General features: G+C 41.8%; 1 protein-coding gene and 1 long non-coding RNA gene across 3 annotated transcripts in view; one reads left to right on the top strand and one right to left on the bottom strand.

Annotated features, from left to right (window-relative positions):
- The window catches only part of NPHP1 (nephrocystin 1), a 102,176-nt gene that overhangs the window by 20,563 nt on the left and 58,410 nt on the right, over positions 1-23,203 (top strand). For both annotated transcript variants that reach the window (XM_056567544.1, XM_056567545.1), the window contains exons 4-6: positions 19,678-19,751; positions 22,231-22,291; positions 22,582-22,709. In XM_056567544.1, the coding sequence (XP_056423519.1) occupies positions 19,678-19,751; positions 22,231-22,291; positions 22,582-22,709 (263 nt within the window). The remainder of the gene's footprint in view (positions 1-19,677; positions 19,752-22,230; positions 22,292-22,581; positions 22,710-23,203) is intronic.
- Positions 8,524-23,203, bottom strand: part of LOC130362670 (uncharacterized) — a 33,550-nt gene continuing 18,870 nt past the window's right edge. The window contains exon 4 of the long non-coding RNA XR_008891516.1: positions 8,524-8,617. This is a non-coding gene — a long non-coding RNA (uncharacterized LOC130362670). The remainder of the gene's footprint in view (positions 8,618-23,203) is intronic.

The following is a 23,203-nucleotide window of genomic DNA, read 5'->3' as shown; positions in this document are numbered from 1 at the left end:
GGTGTAGCCTACTTAATGAAGCACACACATGCCTTTATTCAGACCTAAAGACTCAAATGTTCCTGGTTTCTGCAAGAAGTATATACGATTCTACATATCCATTTCTGGTTTTCTAGGACATTTTCCAAAGGTTTTTTAACTTTGATGTAATGAGACATGTGACCTTGTCTTTGGTTATTTTAACTGCATGTTGTACTTGGAATTTAGTCTACGATTAAGCACCTGATGGTGCGAAACGCGTCAGACGTTCCTTTTCTGTATTGTGAATCCTTGCAAGTATTAATAAAGCAAGTTTTATCTGCACATCTGGTACCGGACATTCTTCGTTTGGATTTGTATGGTGAAGCCGGAGCGGGACTGGTGGGTCCGTTAGCACAGGTGTTCAATAGTGTTCGGAAGTGGTGGAGCGGACAAGCATAGATCTTTGCTTAAGAGATAAGGGGCTGATTCAGAGCACAGACTGGTCCCTGCAGATAAAGGCACATTGAGGAAGATTTCAGCCAAATCCATGCATCGGACCAAGAGAGCAGCTGCTAAAATACCATTACATAGCAGCAAACAGATATTTGAAGCTGCTGGTGCTCCTGGAGTACCACGAATATCATGGTGTAGAGTCCTCCAGAGTCTTGAAACAGTGCATAAACCTTCTATTCAGCGACCACTAACCATTGCTCACAAGCAGAAATGGCTGCATTGGGCAGAAAAATACATGAAGGCTAATTTTCAAACAGTCCTGTTAGTGATGGGTGCCGTGCAACCCTCGATAATTCAGATGGATGGAGTAGTGGATGGTTGGTGGACGGCCACCCTGTTCCAACAAGGCTGGACGCAGGACATAAATGTACGTCCTGGTGAGGTGGTACTTAACGCACCAGGACGTACATTTACGTCCTGTGCATAACCGCGGGCATCGGAGCGATGCCCGTGTCATGCGCGGCTGATCCCGGCTGCTGATCGCAGCCAGGGACCCGCCGGCAATGGCCGACGCCCGCGATCTCGCGGGCGTCCGCCATTAACCCCTCAGGTGCTGGGATCAATACAGATCCCGGCATCTGCGGCAGTTCGCGATTTAAATGAACGATCGGATCGCCCGCAGCGCTGCTGCGGGGATCCGATCATTCAGAACGCCGGACGGAGGTCCCCTCTCCTTCCTCCGTCCGGCTCCCGGCGTCTCCTGCTCTGGTCTGTGATCGAGCAGGCCAGAGCAGGAGATGACCGATAATACTGATCTGTTCTATGTCCTATACATAGAACAGATCAGTATTAGCAATCATGGTATTGCTATGAATAGTCCCCTATGGGGACTATTCAAGTGTAAAAAAAATTTTAAAAAAATGTAAAAGTAAAAGTAAAAAAAAGTGAAAAATCCCCTCCCCCAATAAAAAAGTAAAACGTCTGTTTTTTCCTATTTTACCCCCAAAAAGCGTAAAAAACATTTTTTATAGACATATTTGGTATTGCCGCGTGCGTAAATGTCCGAACTATTAAAATAAAATGTTAATGATCCCGTACGGTGAACGGCGTGAACAAAAAAAAAAAAAGTCCAAAATTCCTACTTTTTTAATACATTTTATTAAAAAAAAAATTATTAAAAATGTATTAAAAGTTTTTTATATGCAAATGTGGTATCAAAAAAAAGTACAGATCATGGCGCAAAAAATTAGCCCCAATACCGCCACTTATACGGAAAAATAAAAAAGTTAGAGGTCATCAAAATAAAGAGATTATAAACGTACTAATTTGGTTAAAAAGTTTGTGATTTTTTTTAAGCGCAACAATAATATAAAAGTATATAATAATGGGTATCATTTTAATCTTATTGACCCTCAGAATAAAGAACACACGTCATTTTTACCATAAATTGTACGGCGTGAAAACGAAACCTTCCAAAATTAGCAAAATTGCGTTTTTCTTTTTAATTTCCCCACAAAAATAGTGTGTTTTGGTTGCGCCATACATTTTATGATATAATGAGTGATGTCATTACAAAGGACAACTGGTCGCGCAAAAAACAAGCCCTCATACTAGTCTGTGGATGAAAATATAAAAGAGTTATGATTTTTAGAAGGCGAGGAGGAAAAAATGAAAACTTAAAAATTAAATTGTCTGAGTCCTTAAGGCCAAAATGGGCTGAGTCCTTAAGGGGTTAAGGACCAAGTACGTACTGGTACGTCCTGAGTCCTTTCCCTTTCTATAACGCGGGGCCACGTCATAGCGGGTCGGGCCCGGCCGGGACCCATGGCTAATAGCGCGCGGCAGTGATCGCGGTGCCGCGCACTATTAACCCTTTAGACGCGGTGTTCAAAGTTGAACGCTGCGTCTAGAGTGAAAGTGAAACCATGCCGTTTAGCTCTGCGAGCTGTTCGGGATCGCCGCCGCGAAATCGCGGTGTCCCGAACAGCTGTTAGACACGAGGAGGGTCTCCTACCTTGCCTTCTGGTGTCCGATCGCAAAATGACTGCTCAGTGCCTGAGATCCAGGCATGAGCAGTCAAGCCGCAGAATCATCGATCACTGGTTTCCTATGAGAAACCAGTGATCAATATAAAAGATCAGTGTGTGCAGTGTTATAGGTCCCTATGGGAGCTATAACACTGCAAAAAAAAAAAGTGAATAAAGATCATTTAACACCTCCCCTATTAAAAGTTTGAATCACCCCCCCCCCTTTTCCCATTTAAAAAAAACAAACTGTATATAAAAATAAACATATGTGGTATCATCGCGTGCGGAAATGTGTAATAGTGTATTTTTGGTCACTTTTTATATCATGAAAAAATAAATAAAAAGAGTCCGATCAATACAAAAAGGGTACTGCTAAAAACTTCAGATCACGGCGCAAAAAATGAGCCCCCACACCGACCCATATGCGGTAAAATAAAAAAGTTATAGGGGTCAGAAGATGACAATTTTAAACGTATACATTTTCCTGCATGTAGTTATGATTTTTTCCAGAGGTACGACAAAATCAAACCTATATAAGTAGGGTATCATTTTAATTGTATGGACCTACAGAATAAACAGAATGTGTGTCATTTTTACCGAAAAATTTACTGCGTAGAAACAGAAGCCCCCAAAAGTTACAAAATGGCGTTTTTTTTTTCAATTTTGTCTCAATTATTTTTTCTTTTCCGTTTTGCCGTTTTTGCTGATGTCACTGCAAAGTAGAATTGGTGGCGCAAAAAAAAAGCCATAATATGGATTTTTAGGTGCAAAATTGAAAGGGTTATGATTTTTTAAAAGTAAGGAGGAAAAAACGAAAGTGCAAAAAATGAAAACCCCCTGGTCCTTAAGGGGTTAAAAAAAATACTGTTTTCATTAGGAGGTTTGTTCAATACAATTTGAATTGTACTCTTAATAGTTGATAAGGCTGCTTTCACACTATAAAATTCATCCATTTTAAAGATCCATTTGCTGTTCTGTTATTAAAACCCTGAAAATCGTCCGTTAGAAAAACCCATTATAGTCTATGGGATTTTTACATTATCTGTTTTAGCCCGTTATTAATAACGGATGTTATTTTGTGACGGAAGATCGTAACGGGAGAAATAGTGCAAACATTAAAAAAATAAATACAAAAAAATTAATTCCTGCTTTTTGATCACATCTTTCCCCCCAAAATTTGTATAAAGCAAATAAAGTCATGTATAAGCAAAAATGGTACTAAATAAAAACTACAGGTCATGGCACAAAAATGCGGCCTCATACATGCCGTATACAGAAAAATAAGAAAGTAATTGGTGGTCAAAATAGGGCGATATTTAAACATAAAAGAAGCTCTCATATGGGTCTGTGGATGAAAATATAAGAGAGTTATGGAATTTAGAAGGCTAGGAGGAAAAAACGAAAATGCAGAAATAAAATTGGCCTGGTCCTTAAAGGGGTACTCCGCTGTTCAGCGTTTTGGGCGTGACATCATGAGGGGGCAGGGCTATGATGTCACGAGCTCCCGGCTCCAGCGTTCGGAACAGTTTGCTCCAAACGCTGAGCAGTGGAGTACCCCTTTAAGGCCAAAGGATAGGGGATAAGGTGTCTGATCACAGGGGTCCCGCCACTGGGGACCCCTGTGATCTCAGCTGCAGCACCCGATGCACGGAGCGAACTTTGCTCCATGCCGGATGACTGGCGATGCGGGGCAAAGGCTCCTGACGTCACAACCACGCCCCTCTAGTGATGTCACGCCCCCTCTCATAGACTTGCATTGAGGGGGAGTGGCAGTGATGTCACGAGTGGGGCGTGTCCATGACGTCACGAGCCTCCGGCACTGCACCCGACTCTCTAAATGAATGCCAGGTGAAGCAGGGAGATCGCGGTGGTCCCCATCGGCGGGACTCCTGAGATCAGACATCTTATCCCTATCCTTTGGATAGGGAATGAGTTGTCTAGGAGTGGAGTACCCCTTTAAGGGGTTAAAGGGAATCTGTCAACTTTATTTGCTGCTAGGAACTGCACCGTGAAAAGTGTCAATGAGGCAGAGCCAAGCTGCTCAAGTGTCACAGCCTGGCACACCGCCTCGCTTTCCATTGCCTCCCAGACCCTTCTCAGTCAAGGAGGAGTTAGGAAGTAAAGGTGAGCAAGGAGGTGTGCTAGACTGTGACACTTGAGCAGCTTTGCTCTGCCTCATTGACACTTGGCTGAAAAATTAAAGGGTGATTTAATAAATCTGGCAACCACCATCAGATGCAGGAAATTCATGGTTTATTTTTATAGCCTTATATCTATCCAATGGAGTGTGCGGTTCCTAGCAGCAAATACAGTTTCCCTTTTAAACGGGTACTCCATCCCCAGCATTCAGAACATTTAGTGCCGAACGCTGGTGCGGGCTTCGGGGGTCGCCATGCGCCCTTGTGACATCACACTCTGCCCCTCATGATGCCATTAGCATATTTAGTTGATGGGTTCGCTTTAAAGGGGTTATCCAGGAAAAAATACTTATATCAACCGGCTCCAGAAAGTTAAACAGATTTGTAAATGACTTCTATTAAGAAATCTTAATCCTTTCAGTACTTATGAGCTGCTGAAGTTGAGTTGTTATTTTCTGTCTAAGTGCTCTCTGATGACACGTGTCTCGGGAACTGTAGAGTAGAAGCAAATCCCCATAGAAAACCTCTTCTACTCTGTGCAGTTCCAGAGACAGACAGAGGTGTTAGCAGAGAGCACTATGGCCAGACAGAAAAGAACAACTCAATGTCAGCAGCTGATAATTATTGGAAGGATTGAGATTTTTTAATAGCAGTAATTTACAAATCTGGAGCCAGTTGATATAAACAAAAATGCATTAAATGCTTTAATGCAGTAGTAGTTATCCATAAAAACGCATGAAAGTCAGGGCATTTCAGTTTCCTAGCAGCTGCTTTGTTAGAATAACTTTACAAAATACCATATACATGACTTGCTTTTGGCCTGGCAGGCGATGTAAAAAGTTCCACCAAACTGGAAACAAACTGTTTGGCTCAGTCCTTCTTGTAGCAGGGAGGATTTTTATACTAATATGTTACAAAAGGTACATGCTGCAGTTACCTATTGTATGTTTTATTGATGCTTACCATAGAAATGAAGTATCATGCAGAATTGTAAGGTAGTGACTATGCAAAGCAGACCTCTAAAATGTATTCAGGAATTTACATGACTGATGTGTATGTAACCTCACATGTGAACGGGAAATATTAGTGATCTCCCAGATAAGGAAATCAGCATTTTCCAGTACTCAGTCACTAGTATTGTATTGACGTATGAGGCCTGTGAACCGAGAGTACCTGTCATACTGTCTCTCTTGTAGGTTCGCTTTTAGACAATAGGACAAACGTAGAGTCATATTCTGAATATACAGTATCGGGGACATTTATCATCATTGCTTTGGTAAGAGTTCTGTAGGCATTTTTCTCTTGCTTTTGGTTTTGCTTATGTGGGACATATTTATTATACTATCACAGGGTGTTGATAAATTTGTCTTACATAAGCAAAAAACAATGAATCACTTTAGAATACATTTTTTTTTTAGCACACATACTGTATATACCCGAGTATAAGCAGAGTATAAACGGCCCCCTCGGCTTATACTTGAGTGGAAAAAAAAATGTTTATGGCTTTAGCTGTGAGGGGATGGTCCCGGCCGTCCATCTCCGCCTGTCAATCCCTTCCGCCTTCGTCATCATCCAGACCCCCCTTTTGCTTTCTACTCACCTCCCCTCGGTGGGAAGGAAGGGTGAGCTGGTCCGGGCCATCCATATTCGACCTCCTATGCTGCAGGGACCGTCCGGTGGAAAGGGTTAGTCGTTTCGGGCTGTCCATCTTCACTAGGAGGCCCTCTTCTCCGCTGCGGCCCCAGACCAGTGACGTTGCCTTGACGACGATGCGCAGGGACGTCCGTGCGCAGCAGACGTCCGTGACGTCCCTGCGCAGTGGCGTCAAGGCAGCGTCACTAGTCCGGGGCCAGCCCGGAGCAGAGAAGAGGGCCTCCCGGTGAAGATGAACAGCCCCGAACGACTAACCCTCCCCACCGGACAGTACCTGCAGCATAGATGGCCAAAGATGGATGGCCCGGACCAGCTCACCCTTCCTTCCCACCGAGGGGAGGTGAGTAGAAAACAGAAGGGGGGGGGGGTCTGGATGATGACGAAGGCCCGGCAGTGGTCTTCAACCTGGTGATTTCCAGATGTTTCAAAACTACAACTCCCAGCATACCTGGACAGCCGATGGCTGTCCGGGCATGCTGGGATTTGTAGTTTTGCAACATCTGGAGGTCCGCAGGTTGAAGGCCACTGACAGACGGCGGTGATGATGACGGGGGTCTGGATGATTACATGGGGGGATGATGTATTTCCCACCCTAGGCTTATAGTCGAGTCAATAACTTTTCCTGGGTTTTTGGGGTGAAATTAGGGGCCTCGGCTTATATTCGGGACGGCTTATACTCGAGTATATACGATAAGCAAAAACCACTAAACAGTGTAATACCACCTTCTCTCCTCAGTGACTTTTCTGCTCTAAAATCGCAGCTGTGAAAAAAATGTGCGATATATAAATATTTTTATAACCCCTTTTGGACACAGGTTTTTTTTTGCACTTTCGTTTTTTTTTCTCCTCACCTTCTAAAAATCATAACAATTTCAATTTTCCACCTTACATATTAAAGCCTTGTTTTTTGCACCACCAGTTTTACTTTGTAATGCCATTAATAAATTCATCACAAGATCTACAGTGAAACAAAAAAATAAAAAGATATTTGTGGGACAAAGTTGGAAAAAACACACCATTTTGTAACTTTTAGGACCTTCCGTATCTACCCAGTGCACTTTTCTGTAAAAATGACACATTCTATGTATTCTGTAGGTCCATACCATTGAAATGATATCCAACTTAGGCTTCTTTCACATCGCCGTTGTAGCAGAAGGAAAAATACATCATGTAACGTTTTTTCCTCCCGCTACTCAAATCATCAAACAGTGCTCGACAGACCCAATAACAGTAAATGGAATCTGTCGGGACCCGTTGTTTCTTGTTGTGACCGGTCAAAAATAACGTCCGTTAAAGGAGTAGTCCGGTGCAGACTACTCCTTTTCTATCCTGCCCAGGCTGCAAAAAAAAAATAGAAAATAAACTTTTACTTACCTTCCTGTGTTCCCCCACTGAGCTCCCCCACGGAGCTCCGCTACAGCTGATCGGTCAGCCGGGCTGTCTTCTGAAGGGCCATGTGACGAGCTGTGCACACGGAAGTAGGAAGCTGACTTATCAGCTGTAGCGGAGCTCCGGGGGAACGCAGGAAGGTAAATGAATGTTTATTTTCTATTTTTTTTTTGCAGCCCGGGCAGGATGGAAACTACTCCTTTAAGGCACAAAAAAAGTGCCTGATGGACGTTTTTGGCAGTGTAAAAGGGGCCTTATATAGGTTTGATTTTGTTTTGCTTTTTTCAAAAAATACTAACAATTTATATGAAAACTAGCATGTTTAAAATTATCCTCTTCTGACCCCTCTAACTTTTTCATTTTTCCTCACAGGGGTTGTAGTTTAGAAATAGCGAGACTCCAGCTGTTGCTAAATTACATCTTATATCTTTCCCAGACAGCCAAAGGCTGCTTGGTTGGTATCTGGCTGAGAATAAAAATACGAATAACCCCCCACATGTTTTTTGCATAAATAATTTAACAATTTATTTAAAAAAAACGTGTGGGGTTTTTCATTCTCAGCCAGATACCAATTAAACAGCAACAGCCTGACGTTACTAGGATGGGCGAGGACCATTGTTACTTTAATAACACCAGCCTGTTACCGCCTAGGTCCAGGAGAGCCATTTTTGACACTCCGGGCCTGTTGGTACCTGCTCTTCCCCCTGTGGCGGTGGGTACCAGGGTAATAATTGGAGGTACGTGCTAGCTGTTTTTGTGGCTAGCGCTAAGCCCTGGCTTAGTAATTGATTCCGTCTATAAGACGGCTTCCACTACTAAGCCTGAAAAGTAAATTTAAACAAAAAGAAAAAAAAACAACACTTTTTTAAAACTTTTCTTCCAAAAAAACACTCCCCCACAAGCCCTCATTAGCCATTTTATTAATATTAAACAAAAAGAAACGCTGTTCATCGACGTAGTCTACCAAATCCAAAGAAGTCCTTTTCATACACAAATCTGAAATGATAAGAAATAAAAACGGAAAATAGGTTAGTATATTTATAGTGCCCTCCCTTAAAGAAAATACCCATGCTCCTTTGTGCACTGTGATTTCATATTTCCCGCAGGAGCAGTGGTCGGGGGAATATGAAATCCCGTTCGCCAAAGCAAGTTTTGTAAGCCAGGTCAGGGCCGGCTTAAATTTTTACGCTGTTTTGGAGGGGTTGGGACTTTTTGTGCGACTTTCGCACTTGATAAATCCAAACAAACAAAAGTAAGATGTCCAAATTGAGCACAGTGTCAATATTTTCTGTTGCCACCATAATTTTTTTAGCACTGCCTTAATCCTCTTGTGCATGGAGTTCACCAGAGCTTCATAGGTTGCCCCGAATGCTGGAGCCGGGGCCGAGAGCTTGTGACGTCATAGCCCTGCCCCTCATGATATCATGCCCCGCCCCCTCAATGCAAGTCTAGACTTGCATTGAGGGGGCGTAGTGTGACGTCATGAGGGGGCGTAGTGTGACGTCATGAGGGGGCTGGGCTATGACGTCACAATCTCTCGGCCCCGGCTCCAGCATTCGGAACAGTTTGTTCCAAACGCTGAGCAGCAAATTACCTCTTTATTGGCTGTGTTGAGTTATTTTGAGGTGACACAACATTATACACTGTTTTATAGGCTGTGCACTCACTACTTTACATTGTAGCAGAGTGTCATTTCTTCAGTGTTGTCACATGAAAAGATATAATAAAGTTTTTACAAAAATGTGAGGGATGAACTCACTTATGTTTTATTCCCAAATAAGAACATGTCAGGCCATTTTTTGCTCCTGGACACACTCCTTTAGAGGGATTTTTCATTTTTTCATTTTTTTTTTTTTTTTTTTTTTAAAGGGCCCCAAATGCTCTAAGCACAGACCCCCCCCCCCCAAAAAAAAAAAATTAAATAAAAAACTAAATAAAAAAATAAAACAGCAGTTACTTACCTCTCTGGACCCACAGCAGTCACATGCCATTCTCGGGGCATCATGGACCCATCACTGAGCGGTAATGCCCGGAGTACACAGCCATTGTCAAGCAACCAAATGTGTACATATGTGAGTTTAAATAGCCATAGGGTTCAGGTGACATCATTGCATATTTACAGCGTTTCTCCATATAGTAAGGGTACGTTCACACGAGCGAATTTTTGCAGCGTATTTCGCTGCGGATCCGCTGGTAAAGGCCCGCTCTATGCTACGCAGACACACTGCGATGGACGAGTCGAAGTATACTCGCACATCACGGGAGCTCTCTGCCTAGCTCCGAGCAGGGAGAGCGGCCACGATGTGCGAGTACGCCGCGCACATCGCTGATCTGTGTCTGCTCGTCGCGGCGTATTGCCGCTACGAGCAGGCACATGTAAAGACAGCAGAGAGCGGGCATTCACCAGCGGATCCGCAGCGTAAAATATGCTGTAAATTTGCTTGTGAGAACATACCCTAATACTGTATATTGTGGTATACGTTTTTTTTTTTTTTTATAATTGGAGTCAGTAAGCATACAGTGGCATATGTTGCAATTAGAGATGAGCGAACTTAAAGTAAATTCGATTCGTCCCGAACTTCTCGGCTCGGCAGTTGACTTTTCCTGCATAAATTAGTTCAGCTTTCCTGTGCTCCGGTGGGCTGGAAAAAGTGGATACATTCCTAGGAGACTCTTTCCTAGGAATGTATCCACCTTTTCCAGCCCACTGGAGCACCTGAAGGCTGAACTAATGTATGCAGGAAAAGTCATCAACTGCCGAGCCGAGAAGTTCGTGACCAATCGAATTTACTGTAAGTTCGCTCATCTCTAGTTGCAATGTTCTGTCAGTGGTATACGTTGGGGACGGAAAAAAATGGACAGACAGACAGAAGTTGTCACCACAAACATAAAAGAGTAATTAGGGGTACAATTTTATTACAGAAATAGATCTATTCCTTATAAGCAGTGTTTAGGAACCAACATAAGAGGGGCATCTGTCCAAGCAAGGGAAGCATTTCTTGCAGCCTAAATACTGCCTATAGGACAACCGGTTGTGTCTTCTGATAGGCTACAACAGTGTTTCCCAACCAGGGTGCCTCCAGCTGTTGCAAAACTACAACTCCCAGCATGCCCGGACAGCCAACGGCTGTCCGGGCATGCTGGGAGTTGTAGTTTTGCAACAGCTGGAGGCACCCTGGTTGGGAAACCCTGGGCTACAGGGATCATCCTCCCACTACTCTGCTCTGTCATTGTATCACCTGTCATAGATGTACACTAGGACATTCCATTAGATGCATACTTATACCTTTGGCTTAACAAACGTGAACCTGAGCTTTAAGTGACCTTTCCTTTAAATACTTCTATCTCATTACTGAACATTTATATTAAGTGTTATTTCATAGCAGACAATGAGATGTCATAGTTCACCACAGCAATGCAAGTTTTCATTCCTTGTTCACTAAGGAATGCCGGCTATGTGAAAAGTATTCTGTGCATGATGTGGAAGCTGTAGCATTTGGAGGAGTCTCTTCCCGATTCTGTCCTATGGCGGCTGGTAATTATATGTTCATATAGCATCCTTTATCAGCTGCCTAGGACACTGACTGGACAGCCATTAGCATTTTTATAATTGTGATCATTTTTTACATTGAGGAAATGCTTCTTCTATCTCTAGTATTCTACCTACATCTAGGTTTGTTAAAGATCTGAATGAAAATTATTATATTAGAAAATTGGCCATTACAGGAGGGAGCAAAGACATCTGGGGGATTTGCAGCAACTTCCCGGACTATACGCTGCTAACAAAACTCTTCAACAAAATCTTGGAATTTAGTTTCTATGTTACATTTCTATTGTACAGAGAGAAACTCCAATCCTAAGGGTACGTTCACACGAGCGGATTTTGCTGCGGATCCGCTGGTGAAGGCCCGCTCTATGCTGTCTTTACATGTGCCTGCTCGTAGCGGCAATACGCCGCTACGAGCAGACACACTGCGATGTGCGAGTCGCAGTATACTCGCAGATCGCGGGAGCTCTCTGCATAGCTCAGAGCAGGGAGAGTGGCCGCGATGTGCAAGTATGCCGCGCACATCGCTGCAGTGTGTCTGCTCGTCGCTTGCCGCTATGAGCAGGCACATGTAAAGACAGCATAGAGCGGGGCCTTCACCAGCGGATCCGCAGCGTAAAATATGCTGTAAATCCGCTCGTGTGAACGTACCCTAAGAGTATATCACAAAACTTCTACTCAAATGACTTCTTAAAGGGGGACTCCGGTGGAAAACTTGTTTTTTTTAAATCAACTGGTTCCAGAAAGTTAAACAGATTTGTAAATGACTTCAATTAAAAAAATTATTTTATTTTTGAATTTCGTTTTTGTCTTGTCCACAGTGCTCCCTGCTGACACCTCTGTCTGTGTCAGGAACTGTCCAGAGCAGCATAGGTTTGCAGTGGGTATTTTCTCCTGCTCTGGGCAGTTCCTGAGCATCAGGTGTCAGCAGAGAGCACTGTGGACAACACAAAAAAGAAATTCTAAAATAAAAGAATTTCCTCTGTAGCATACAGCTGCTAAAAAGTACTGGAAGGGTAAAGATTTTTTAATTGAAGTCATTTACAAGTCTGTTTAACTTTCTGGCACCAGTTGATTTAAAAAAAAAAAAAAAAACGTTGTCCACCAGAGTACCCTTTAAGATACATTGAAATTATAGTGTACAGACGTAACAAACCTCAAATTGACACTTAACCTGTTACACAATATGATGCAGAAAACTTTACTTTGACACCTATGGTTATTATAAAAAACAGAGTTACTATAATTTTATAGCCGCAGGTGCCCTGATCCCAACGCTATTGTTAAGATGTAGGGATTTTACTGTATGGTAAAATAGTATCCGAATAGTCAGATGGGTGGGGACTTTATTTAAAAAAGGAGCCTAAATTCTAGGCCCGGAGAAGTGAATTTAAGACTTGGGGTGCAGTATACAAGTTCAGATCCCACCGAACCTAGCAGAAACACCCCTTTTGAAATTACATTTTTTATATATTGACTACTTGTAGCCATGTGAACAGAAACCTAATTTAACAGAGCCTATGATATCCCAAGTTTAAAGAGGTACTCCGGTGGAAAACACATTATTATTATAATTTTTTTTTTTAATCAACTGGTGCCAGAAAGTTGAACAGATTTGTAAATTACTTCTATTTAAAAATCTTAACCCTTCCAGTACTTATCAGCTGCTGTATGCTCCATAGGAAGTTATTTTCTTTTTTTAAGTTTTTTTCTGTCTGACCACAGTGCCCTCTGCTGACACATCTGTCCATGTCAGGAACTGTCCAGAGCAGGAGAGGTTTGCTATGGGGATTTGCTCCTACTCTGGACAGTTCCTGACATGGACAGAGGTGTCAGCAGAGAGCACTGTGGTCAGACAGAAAATAACTTAAAAAAGAAAAGAACTTCCTATGGAGCATACAGCAGCTGATAAGTACTGGAAGGGTTAAGATTTTTAAATAGAAGTAATTCACAAATCAGTTCAACTTTCTGGCACCAGTTGATTTAAAAAAATTGTTTGCCACTGGAGTACCCCTTTTAACAGTCTCGTCATTTCTAGCATTATTAGGGAAATCCTTCTTATTCTGTTTCTGGGTGTTTAATACTTCTGTTCACTTATCAGTTCCCATAGAGTAGTGTCTCCCATAACACTGCCCCTACAATAGTATTATCCATAGAGAAGGACCAAACAGCAGTTGCAGTCATAATGGTACCCCAGCTGTGATGTCAGCCATGTTGTTGTACCCAAGCAGTAGAGAATGCACTAGTATTGTCTACAGAAATGTGCTAGCCACATGCCAGTGCCTATAGAGTCGGTCCTGGTAGTGCTCATTCTCTGAAGCATGTAATGTCTCCCACAGTTTCCCTCCAGTGTGGTATCAAGATGCCAGAGGGAAACTGATGCCTGTACCGATCCCTTTGTTGCTAATGGAGTCGTTGAAGGCATCTTGCGTGTCTTTGGGGGCACTGGACTGGTCCAGATGCCAAAAAGGGGAAGATGTCTTGCAGAGTTTTCCTTTCTTGCCCTAAAACTTCTTTATTAGAAGCCTGATGACAGCTGACCCATTTTTGCATCCGTTATGGTCTCCTTCTGCTCAAAAAATGCATCTCTTTGCCTATATCAACCAGAGAACCCAGCCTTAGCCTAAATAGTCCATTATGAGCTTTGACCTGCCCAATAAAAAATTCACCCCATGTGTCCAATTTTACTGCAAGGTTTTCAGCTGTTTTAGGCAATGCATGATAAAAAGTAGAAAACTGGGAAGTTCAGTAGGGCAAAAGCAGAGTACCAAATATTGTGTCTAGTATATATTAACTTATGCAACTAATGCAGGTGACACAAGGAAAGATTTCAAGAATTACAGTAGATACTAATCTTAATCTCCGCATTCAGTGGCAGGAAACATAAGGTTATCAAATCTAAAAATACATTTCGGATGCAGAATTTTATCCTGATGCAGGGCACAATGAAAGTGGTGTATCCATCTGGCAGCTGGAGTGAATTCTGAGGGTTGTGTATGTGTGTCTGCATATGTAATATGTAGCATTTCATAATATAACATTATTACCTGTTTTTCCTGTTCTCAATTATTCTTAAAAACCTCAGCCTGGAAATGTTCCACATGCAGGTTTCCTGCCGATGACAGATCTGTCCACCATATGTTGTAATCAATTGAATATTGGATTTTCTACTACTTGTCTTGAGAAATCATGTGTTAAAGAGCACGGAGGAGAGGAATTAGGGTGCGTTCTGATGCTCAGGTTTTTCCTTGCTGTCTTAAAATCCAAAGCCAAAGATGGATTTAAAAAGATATAAAAAAAAAAAAAAAAGTCTCAACATTTCCTCAATACTTGTCCTCCATTTCTGATTTGCCTTTAAAAGTTGCATCAAAAAAACTAGAGTATACACCCTTAAGGAGTACCTGTCATATCCCACAATGAAAAGTTATATATTACTCAGTTCCTAATTCTGATCATGTACATATAATTAGAGCACCTATAGTTCTCTCACAAACACCTTCTTTCTGTTGCTCACTTGGTTTTTCATCATGTGCTTTGGAGAGGGCATGTCCTCACGCTGCATGATCCCCCCCCCCCCCCCCCTCCGCCCCCCGCTGTTCTGTGCTGGATCTCATCATTCAATCACTACTACAGGCTACTCTGTAACCTCCCCTTCTCTCTGTTTTTTATGCTGCAACCTGATAGGACAGGAGTGAGCACAGAGGTATGCTAGTCCCGCCTACACTTACTAGACTTTGTCTTTGCCTGTGCTTCAGCTGGGACAAAGATACTGCTGCAGCCAGACAGGATTATGTTCTGGATAGTACGGGAACCTCTAGTGGTGTTTTTTATTATTATTATTTTTTTTTTTTTATAAGCCATTATTTCTATTAAAAAAAAAATAAAAAAAATTCTTATGAAGCATATTATAAAGGTTAACGTTTTGCCAAGATCTACAACAATGTTTTGGAATATGACAGTGCCCATATTACTGCACCAGTCATACCTACAGCCCATTCATAACACTACATAATGGTAAATCTATCATTATTATGTATAATAATGATATTTTTGGGGGTTTCCAGGTAGCAAAGACCTTTTTTGCTTTTGTTTTTGAGTGAAATCAAACTGATAACTTCACATTACACTACAGCATCTTATCGGGATTCTCCACACAAGTACTTTTAGGACAACAGATCAAATGTTTCAAATGTACAAGACAAGCAATAGACCTTTGTTCCTTGATTCTACAGTTTTACCTTTAATGCTTAAAGGGGTACTCCACTGGCCAGCCTAATATTCCGAACGCTGTGCGCGCTACGGGGTCGGCCAAACCCCTCAATGCATGTCTATGGAAGGGAGATTGTTGGCCGTTACGCCCCCGTCCCATAGACTTGTATTGGGGGGGGGTGGCCTGATGTCACGAGGGGGCGTGGCTGACCCCGCAGTGCGGCACAGCATTCAAAACTAAATGTTCCGAACTCAGCCGGAAGGCTGGCCAGTGGAGTAACCCTTTAAGGTCACCAAGTTCTGAAATTAAAATGGGGTTTCCATTACACATAAAAAATCCAAAAATAAACACACAGTAAATAATTATGGAATGCAGTGTTTCCCAACCAGTGTGCCTCAAGCTGTTGCAAAACTACAACTCCCAGCATTAGAACATTCACTTTATGAAGCTGCAGTACCAGGCACAACATGAGAACAGTAGTGGCATTGTCTGCAGATCAATGTTTTCCAACCAGGGTGCATCTAGCTGTTGCAAAATTACAACTCTCAACATGCCCGTTCAGCCTTCGGCTGTATGGGCATGCTGAGAGTTGTAGTTTTGCAAAAGCTGGAGGGACCCTGGTTGGGAAACAATGGTGTAATGGGGGATTTTTCCCAAACCCAAGTAAGGGTGCGTTCCCACCTGGCATATACGCAGCGTATTTCACTCTACACAAAATTTACGGTAGCAGTGGGAAATACGCTGCGTATTCCTTGCTCACTATACACACAGGGCTTTCCAGCGGCAGCCCTATGTGTGTAGTGAGTTTTGGAGGCGGGGCCGTGTGTCGGCATGACTGTGACGCACGGCTCCGCCTCCAAAACTCACTGCACACATAGGGCTGCCGCCGGAAAGCCCTGTGTTGTATAGTGAGCAAGGAATATCCAGTGTCACATGTTTATGGTGTATCTACATGATAAGCTTTGTAATGGAAAACCCCATTAATTTTAGAACTGATTGACCTTAAAGGGGTATTCCAGGAAAAAACTTTATATATATATATATATATATATATATATATATAATCAACTGGCTTAAGAAAGTTAAACAGATTTGTAAATGACTTCTATTAAAAATTCTTAATCCTTTCAGTACTTATGAGCTTCTGAAGTTAAGGTTGTTCTTTTCTGTCTAAATCCTCTCTGATGACACCTGTCTCGGGAATCGCCCAGTTTAGAAGCAAATCCCCATAGCAAACCTCTTCTAAACTGGGCGTTTCCCGAGACAGGTGTCATCAGAGAGGATTTAGACAGAAAAGAACAACCTTAACTTCAGAAGCTCCTAAGTACTGAAAGGATTAAGATTTTTTAATAGCTATCACGCCCCATCCCGTAGGCTTGCATTGAGGGGCGGAGCGTGACGTCACACGGGGGTGGAGGCGTGACGTCACACGCCGCCGGCCCTGCGGTCGACCGTAATCAGACCCGGAGCGAACACGCTCCGGGGACTGATTACAAACGGGGTGCCGCGTGCATGATCACGGGCATCCCCAGCTGCGGGACTCCCGCGATCAGGCATCTTATCCCCTGTCGTTTGGATAGGGGATAAGATGTGTAAGCACCGGAGTACCCCTTTAAAACAATTGAATCACGATACGAGTTCAGCATCTCGTACATCTGACATATTTGATCTGTTGTGTATTTTATTAGCATTCTATATGCATTCTGTCATGTGTAATGCAAAAATAAAATTCATGAATTCAAGGCAGTTATGCAATAGAGAGAAACCAATGGCTGTGCTGCCTAATTTTCTTTAGCATTGATAAAGTATTTTTGGGTGTGACGTGAAGGGGTAATGAGTCATTGTAATTCATATGATACTAGGAGTGTCAGCCTTGTGAGAACGCATGACCACACCTTTCTGTTACCTACACAACAGCTTCTGAAATCTGTTTAGGTATTCCGCCTTTATAGGCAAGATGTTGGTATCAGCATGTTAATCACGTCCCTCATATGACATCATTCTAAAATTGTAGCAAACTAGGATGATCTGTATTAAAGCCATGTCTAACATTTCGAGTGTTGCGTTTATGTGTGCTAGAGAATTTTTTGCACTTAAAGGGGTACTCGGGTGGAAAAAAAAAATTCAGATTAACTGGTGCCAGGAAGTTAAATTACTTCTATTGAAAAATCTTAACCCTTCCAGTACTTATCAGCTGCTGTATGCTCCAGAGGAAGTTGTGAAGTTCTTTTCTATCTGACCACAGTGCTCTCTGCTAACACCTCTGTCCATGTCAGGAACTGTCCACAGCAGGATAGGTTTGTTATGGGGCTTTGCTCCTACTCTTTACAGTTCCTGACACGGACAGAGGTGTCAGCAGAGAGCAGTCTGATCAGACTGAAAAAAACTTCACAACTTCCTCTGGAGCATACAACAGCTGAAAAGTTCTGGATTTTTTAAATATAAGTAATTTACAAATCTGTTTAATTTTCTGGCACCAGTTGATTTAAAGAATATATATATATTTTCCACAGGAGTACCCCTTTAAAGGAGAAGTCCAGCAAAAGTTAACTTATCCCCTATCCACAGGATAGGGGATAAGTAGCTGATCGCTGGGGGTCCGACTGCTGGAACCTTGGCTCTCTCAGTGAGGAGCGTGTGTCATCTAAGGGTAGACTTCATATGCTCCATTCATTTTTTATTGGAGCGTCGTTGATGCCCAAGTACTGTACTCTGGTCTTTTCGGTTCTCCCACCGAAATGATAGGAGTGCGTGCTGTCTGCAGCACGCACTCCTCACTGAGAGCTGAAGTTCTCCTTTAAGTGAAAAAACTCCATTCATTGAGTTATCAAGAATTTTATGTTAACTTTTTTTAAGTATTTGCTGCATTCCCACTCGCACAGAAGTTGTCAGGGTGGTCTACCAGCTCTCGGACTCCAAAGAACAGGATCAATAAGTAGATTCACATTCAGGGTCTGGTCGAATGGTAACAGGCCCAATAGAAGGTGTAACGGCGGACTACTTGGTTGTCACCCAGTTCTCCCAGGAACTGTAACCAAGAAGCACCTCTGATAGTGGAATGTAATTAACAAATAATATGTAAAGGTTTATGAGATCTTCTTAGATGATTAAGCTGGAGTTCCAGATATTACAGTAGTTTAGCTGAGATCTCTTACATTACAAGTAACACTACTATAGGACAGAATGCTTCTTAGGCTATGTTCACATTGCAATCGGGCTCTGCCATATGGAACTCCGTAGGCAGTTCCATCGAAACTGTGGAAAAATAAAAGTGCATGCACTATATATATTTTTTTCTCTGGTAAAGTACCGGATCTCAAACAAACCCTATTCAAGTCAATGGGACATGTCGGTACCCAATAAGGACCTCTCAGACTCGTTTTTGGGGCCATTCATCGCAGAAAAAAAAAAATATCCAAACGGAGCACAACGGCAATGTGAACTTAGCCTTACACCAGTCTGGAAAAGAAGATTGTTGAAGTGATTTGCTTCACATTTTTGAAATGGTGCATACCTCTTTTTATTGCCGCATACATGAACTGTGAAAAATAGAAAATTGAGAAGGCACCAAATCGGAGCAATTTTCTATTTTCTGCAATATGTGCCAAAACCAGATGCAGTGTGCACCAATTGTTTTCTGCTCCATATTTCACATTGAGGGTTGTAGTGTAGAAAGGATATCCTGAGGATGAGTCCTAGGAATCCCCATGGATCACAAAGAGGTTTTGGTGCTTTGTTCTCATCTTCTGTTTGGGCCCCAGTGAATTCCTCTGCACCAATTATATATCCCTTATACTAGGAAATACCATATTGCGTTATAAATGGGGACACTTTTAAGGCCAATGTTGTGTTGATGTCTAAATAATAGAGCATTATTGCAGCTTTTAGAGAGGAAATGTGTTCTATAGGTCATCATTTTTTAGGATATATGTACTATAACAAAAAACTGCTGCTGTCTAAATCTGTGTTCACACTGCTGTCAGAGGCTCCATAATCAGTCCTGGCAGATCCTATCAAAGTGAGGGAAACCACAATGTACCTGACAGCCCTCCTTGTAAGTCAGTGAAGTCAGACGGGCACAGTTGTTATCCTTTTGTGCGATTGATCCAGCTATAGGTTGTTTTTCCATTATAAACTGAAATAATGCAGAATTGGTTATGGAGTGTATATTGAAAAATTGCATCCTGTCCTGACACCAGCTTTAGGGTTAATTTTGTCTTTTATAGATTCCACTGTGATCTGTGAGAAATATAGCTGGACATGTACATCACCGTAATTGTGTTTCCTTTTGTGTCCTAGTTTGACAGTTTACTTCAGGAGACCTTAGAAAAGGATGTATTGGAGCCCAGAATCGGGAAAGATGTCTATGAAAGGTAATGTCCAGAAGTAAGAAGTATAGGGTCATAATTCCTAGAAGATGTGTGTAAATAGGAGTTTGTCATTTTGCATAGAGGTACGACACATGAGTTTTCTCTCTGTTTGCCTTAAAGTGTACCTGTCGTCAACAAAAACTTTTTATATAATGTAGATAATGCCATATATATATATATATATATATATATATATATATATTTGTAATATTCATTGGTTAAAAAAATTGTATATTTTTGCCCCTGCAGCTATTGCATGTTTGTCTCTATGAGGAGTCCAAATACAGGAAGTGAGGGTGGACAAGCAGGGCTCTGTGCAGAAAAAGCAGGACAGTGTACACTGAGGCTCTATAGCAGTGGTCATGCTGGGAGTTGTAGTTTTGCAACATCTGGAGTTCCGCAGGTTGGAGACCACTGCTCTATAGCATGATCCTGACTCATACATCAGGAAGATTGACAAGCCAGGAGTCTGCACAGATCCCTGCTTGTCCCGCCCTCACTTGCTATATTACGTCTCCTCATAGAGACATACAGACAATAGCTGCAGGGACAGCATTTTTTCACCTCAAAATATACTCAATTTTTAACCAATGTATATTACAAATATGCCGTGCATATAATGGTATTATCTACATTATATAAAAAGTTTTTATTGACGACAGGTACACTTTAAGGCCCTTTTACACTGTCGGCCTGCTCTGCTTAAAGGGGTATTCCGGCCAAATACATCTTATCCCCTATCCAAAGGATCTCGGGTGCTGCATGGAGATCGCGGGGGGTCCCAGCAGCGGGCCCCTCGTGATCAGACATCTTATCCTTTTGGATAGGGGATAAGATGTATTTGGTCAGAATACCCCTTTAAGGGAGTCCCTCGGAAGGACGGGAGTTGATCGGAAAAAAAATATGCATGTCCTATTAATTTTCTCCTCTTATTTCCTTTAACCGGTTGCCGTCTAAGGACGAGCCGGCTTGTCCTGAGATGGCAAGCGCTGTATGACGCGGGCTCCTGACTCGAGCAGCTATTATGTTAATTAAACCACACGGTTAATGGCGTGCACGTAAAAAAAAAAATCCAAAGTCCAAAATTGCGTATTTTTGGTCACTTTGTATACCCTAAAAAAATGTATGAAAAGCGATCAAAAAGTTCCATCAAAACAAAAATGGTACCGATAAAAACTTCAGATTACGGTGCAAAAAACGAGCCCTCATGCTGCCCCATAAATGGAAAAATAAAAAAGTTATAGGGGTCAGAAGATGACAATTTTACACATACTAAAGTAGTAAAATAAAATAGAACTTAAGGTATCCTTAAATAAAAAATTAGGTATCCTTGTAACCGTATGGGCCTACAGAATAAAGATGTGGTGTCCTTTTTACCGAAAAGTGCACTGCATAGAATTGGAAGCCCCCAAAATTTACAAAAATGGCTTTTTTTCCCATTTTTTTCCAACAAATTTTTTTTATGGTTTCACCGTAAATTTTGTGGTGAAATAATTGATGTCAATACAAAGTATGGTGGTGGTGCAAAAAAAAAAAAAAAAAAAAAAAAAAAAAAAAGCCCTCATATGGGTCTGTATGTGCAAAATTTAAAGTATTAAAGTATTATTTTTAGAAGGCGATAAGGAAAAAAATAAAGCGGAAAAACTCTGTGTCCTTAAGGGGTTAAAATACCTGACACCCGATGGACCCCATTCAAGGCAATGGGGTCAGTTGGCTTCCCACCCGTTCGAGGTCCATTCGGCACAAAAAAAAAAAAAAAAAAAAAAGAGCCAAAAGGACCCTGAATGGTCGGAGCACAGTTGCAGTGTGAACCTAACCTTAGCAATGGAACCACTCGTATTTAGGATCAAGAATAATCCCTCTATTGAGGGGTTTAGAAGAGAGAGGATAAGGTTGCAGTGAAGGCTGATGACCTCCTGTTATTTTTGGGAGACAGAAACTAGTCTCAGCTCGTTCTGTTTTTGCAATAAATTTGGGGTCAGGTACCACCCTTCTTATCCATGGAGTTCATTTGGTCAGACACAGTTTAACTGTGGGAAACCCCTCCTTAAAGGGGTTGTCCGGTGAAAACTATCTTATTCCCTATTCACAGGATAGGGGGATAAGTATTTGATTGCAAGGGGTCCTGGCAGTTGGACCCTTAACTGTTTCCGAAACAGGCCGTAAACAGCATGCGCTTTATTCTTTTATGTGGGAGCTCAAGAGATGCAAATGTACTGTGCATCTACGGTACGCGCTTCCACTGACAGTCACATTCAGATACTTATTCCCTATGCCGTGGATTGGGGATAAGATCCTTTTCACAGGACAACCCCTTTGAAGAGGGGCTCCCCATGGTTTAACTGGATCTGACCAGAGGAACCCCATCATTAAGAAAAGTAGTACTTGGCCCCAATAGGGGAGACAATCATTTTCAACAAACTACTCCTTTATTATCCTATTCTAATGAGTTATGCATTCTAAAAATATATTTTTTTTATAGATGTATTCATCTTAAGGAATTAATTGAAAATAACAGAGAGGCACTTCAGAAGTTGAAAAAGGTAAGCCAATAATTTATATATTATTCTGTTTTAAAAGCCTATTTCTTCTTTAGCAAATACCTTCAGTTTCGTTGTCCTTTCTCTGAAACTGAGAGATGCTACGTTGCTTGTTCATTTTGTTGTCCGTCTGTGCACTTTCTACATGAACTGGTGGCCTCTTCTAGTATTGCTCTCCTTTTAAGTTTTAGGTGACATTGCTTGACATTGATTAGTTTATGACCATTACTTACTCTCACATCCTCTTCAGTAGCAAAGTACATTTGTAATGTGTTGTCTTTCTCTGCTTTTAGAGCGATGAACCGGGGCCTGTTGGGAATTATGACCAGAGAAAAGAGGATGAAGATCGGAGATTGGTGCAGTTGTCTCACCAGCTGCAGAACCTCGCAAAGACTTTAGCACATAGAGAAGGAGATGTGAAGTAATTATTATAATTTTTTTTTGGTATTTCCCTATTTCAGAGAATCCTCTGTCTTTGTGTTGGCCCAGTCTTTTCAGGTCACCACTAGACATGACTACTTTGTACTTGATGTACAGGTACTTCTCTGCTTCTTATTTTCCTGATCTTCTTCAAGGATGGGCCTGACCTACACCAGCACCGAATGTTATTTTATGAACTGCCATTTGTAGTAAGAAATGTTATCCTCTAAACTATGTATGAAAACTCAGAGGATCTGCATTATGAGAACGCATCAACAAGTAAACAATGCTTTCATTATTTTGTCGCTAAAGAAAAGTTTTTAAATGTCCTGCTTTTCGTATGGATAAAACAGTACTCATTTTGTTTACTAGGAACCACTTAGTATCTCCAAAGTTTAATATCCTAGGATGATTGTGTCAGTGTGTAACAAGATTTTGAAAGCATTGGATTAATGCTGATCAATGGGAAAGTTTCATCATAAAATTACCTATTGT

Source organism: Hyla sarda, chromosome 3, assembly GCF_029499605.1.
Source record: "Hyla sarda isolate aHylSar1 chromosome 3, aHylSar1.hap1, whole genome shotgun sequence".
Classification (NCBI taxonomy): domain Eukaryota; kingdom Metazoa; phylum Chordata; class Amphibia; order Anura; family Hylidae; genus Hyla; species Hyla sarda.
The sequence above is the reverse complement of the archived record's forward strand: the minus strand, read 5'-3'. Positions and strand labels throughout refer to the sequence as shown.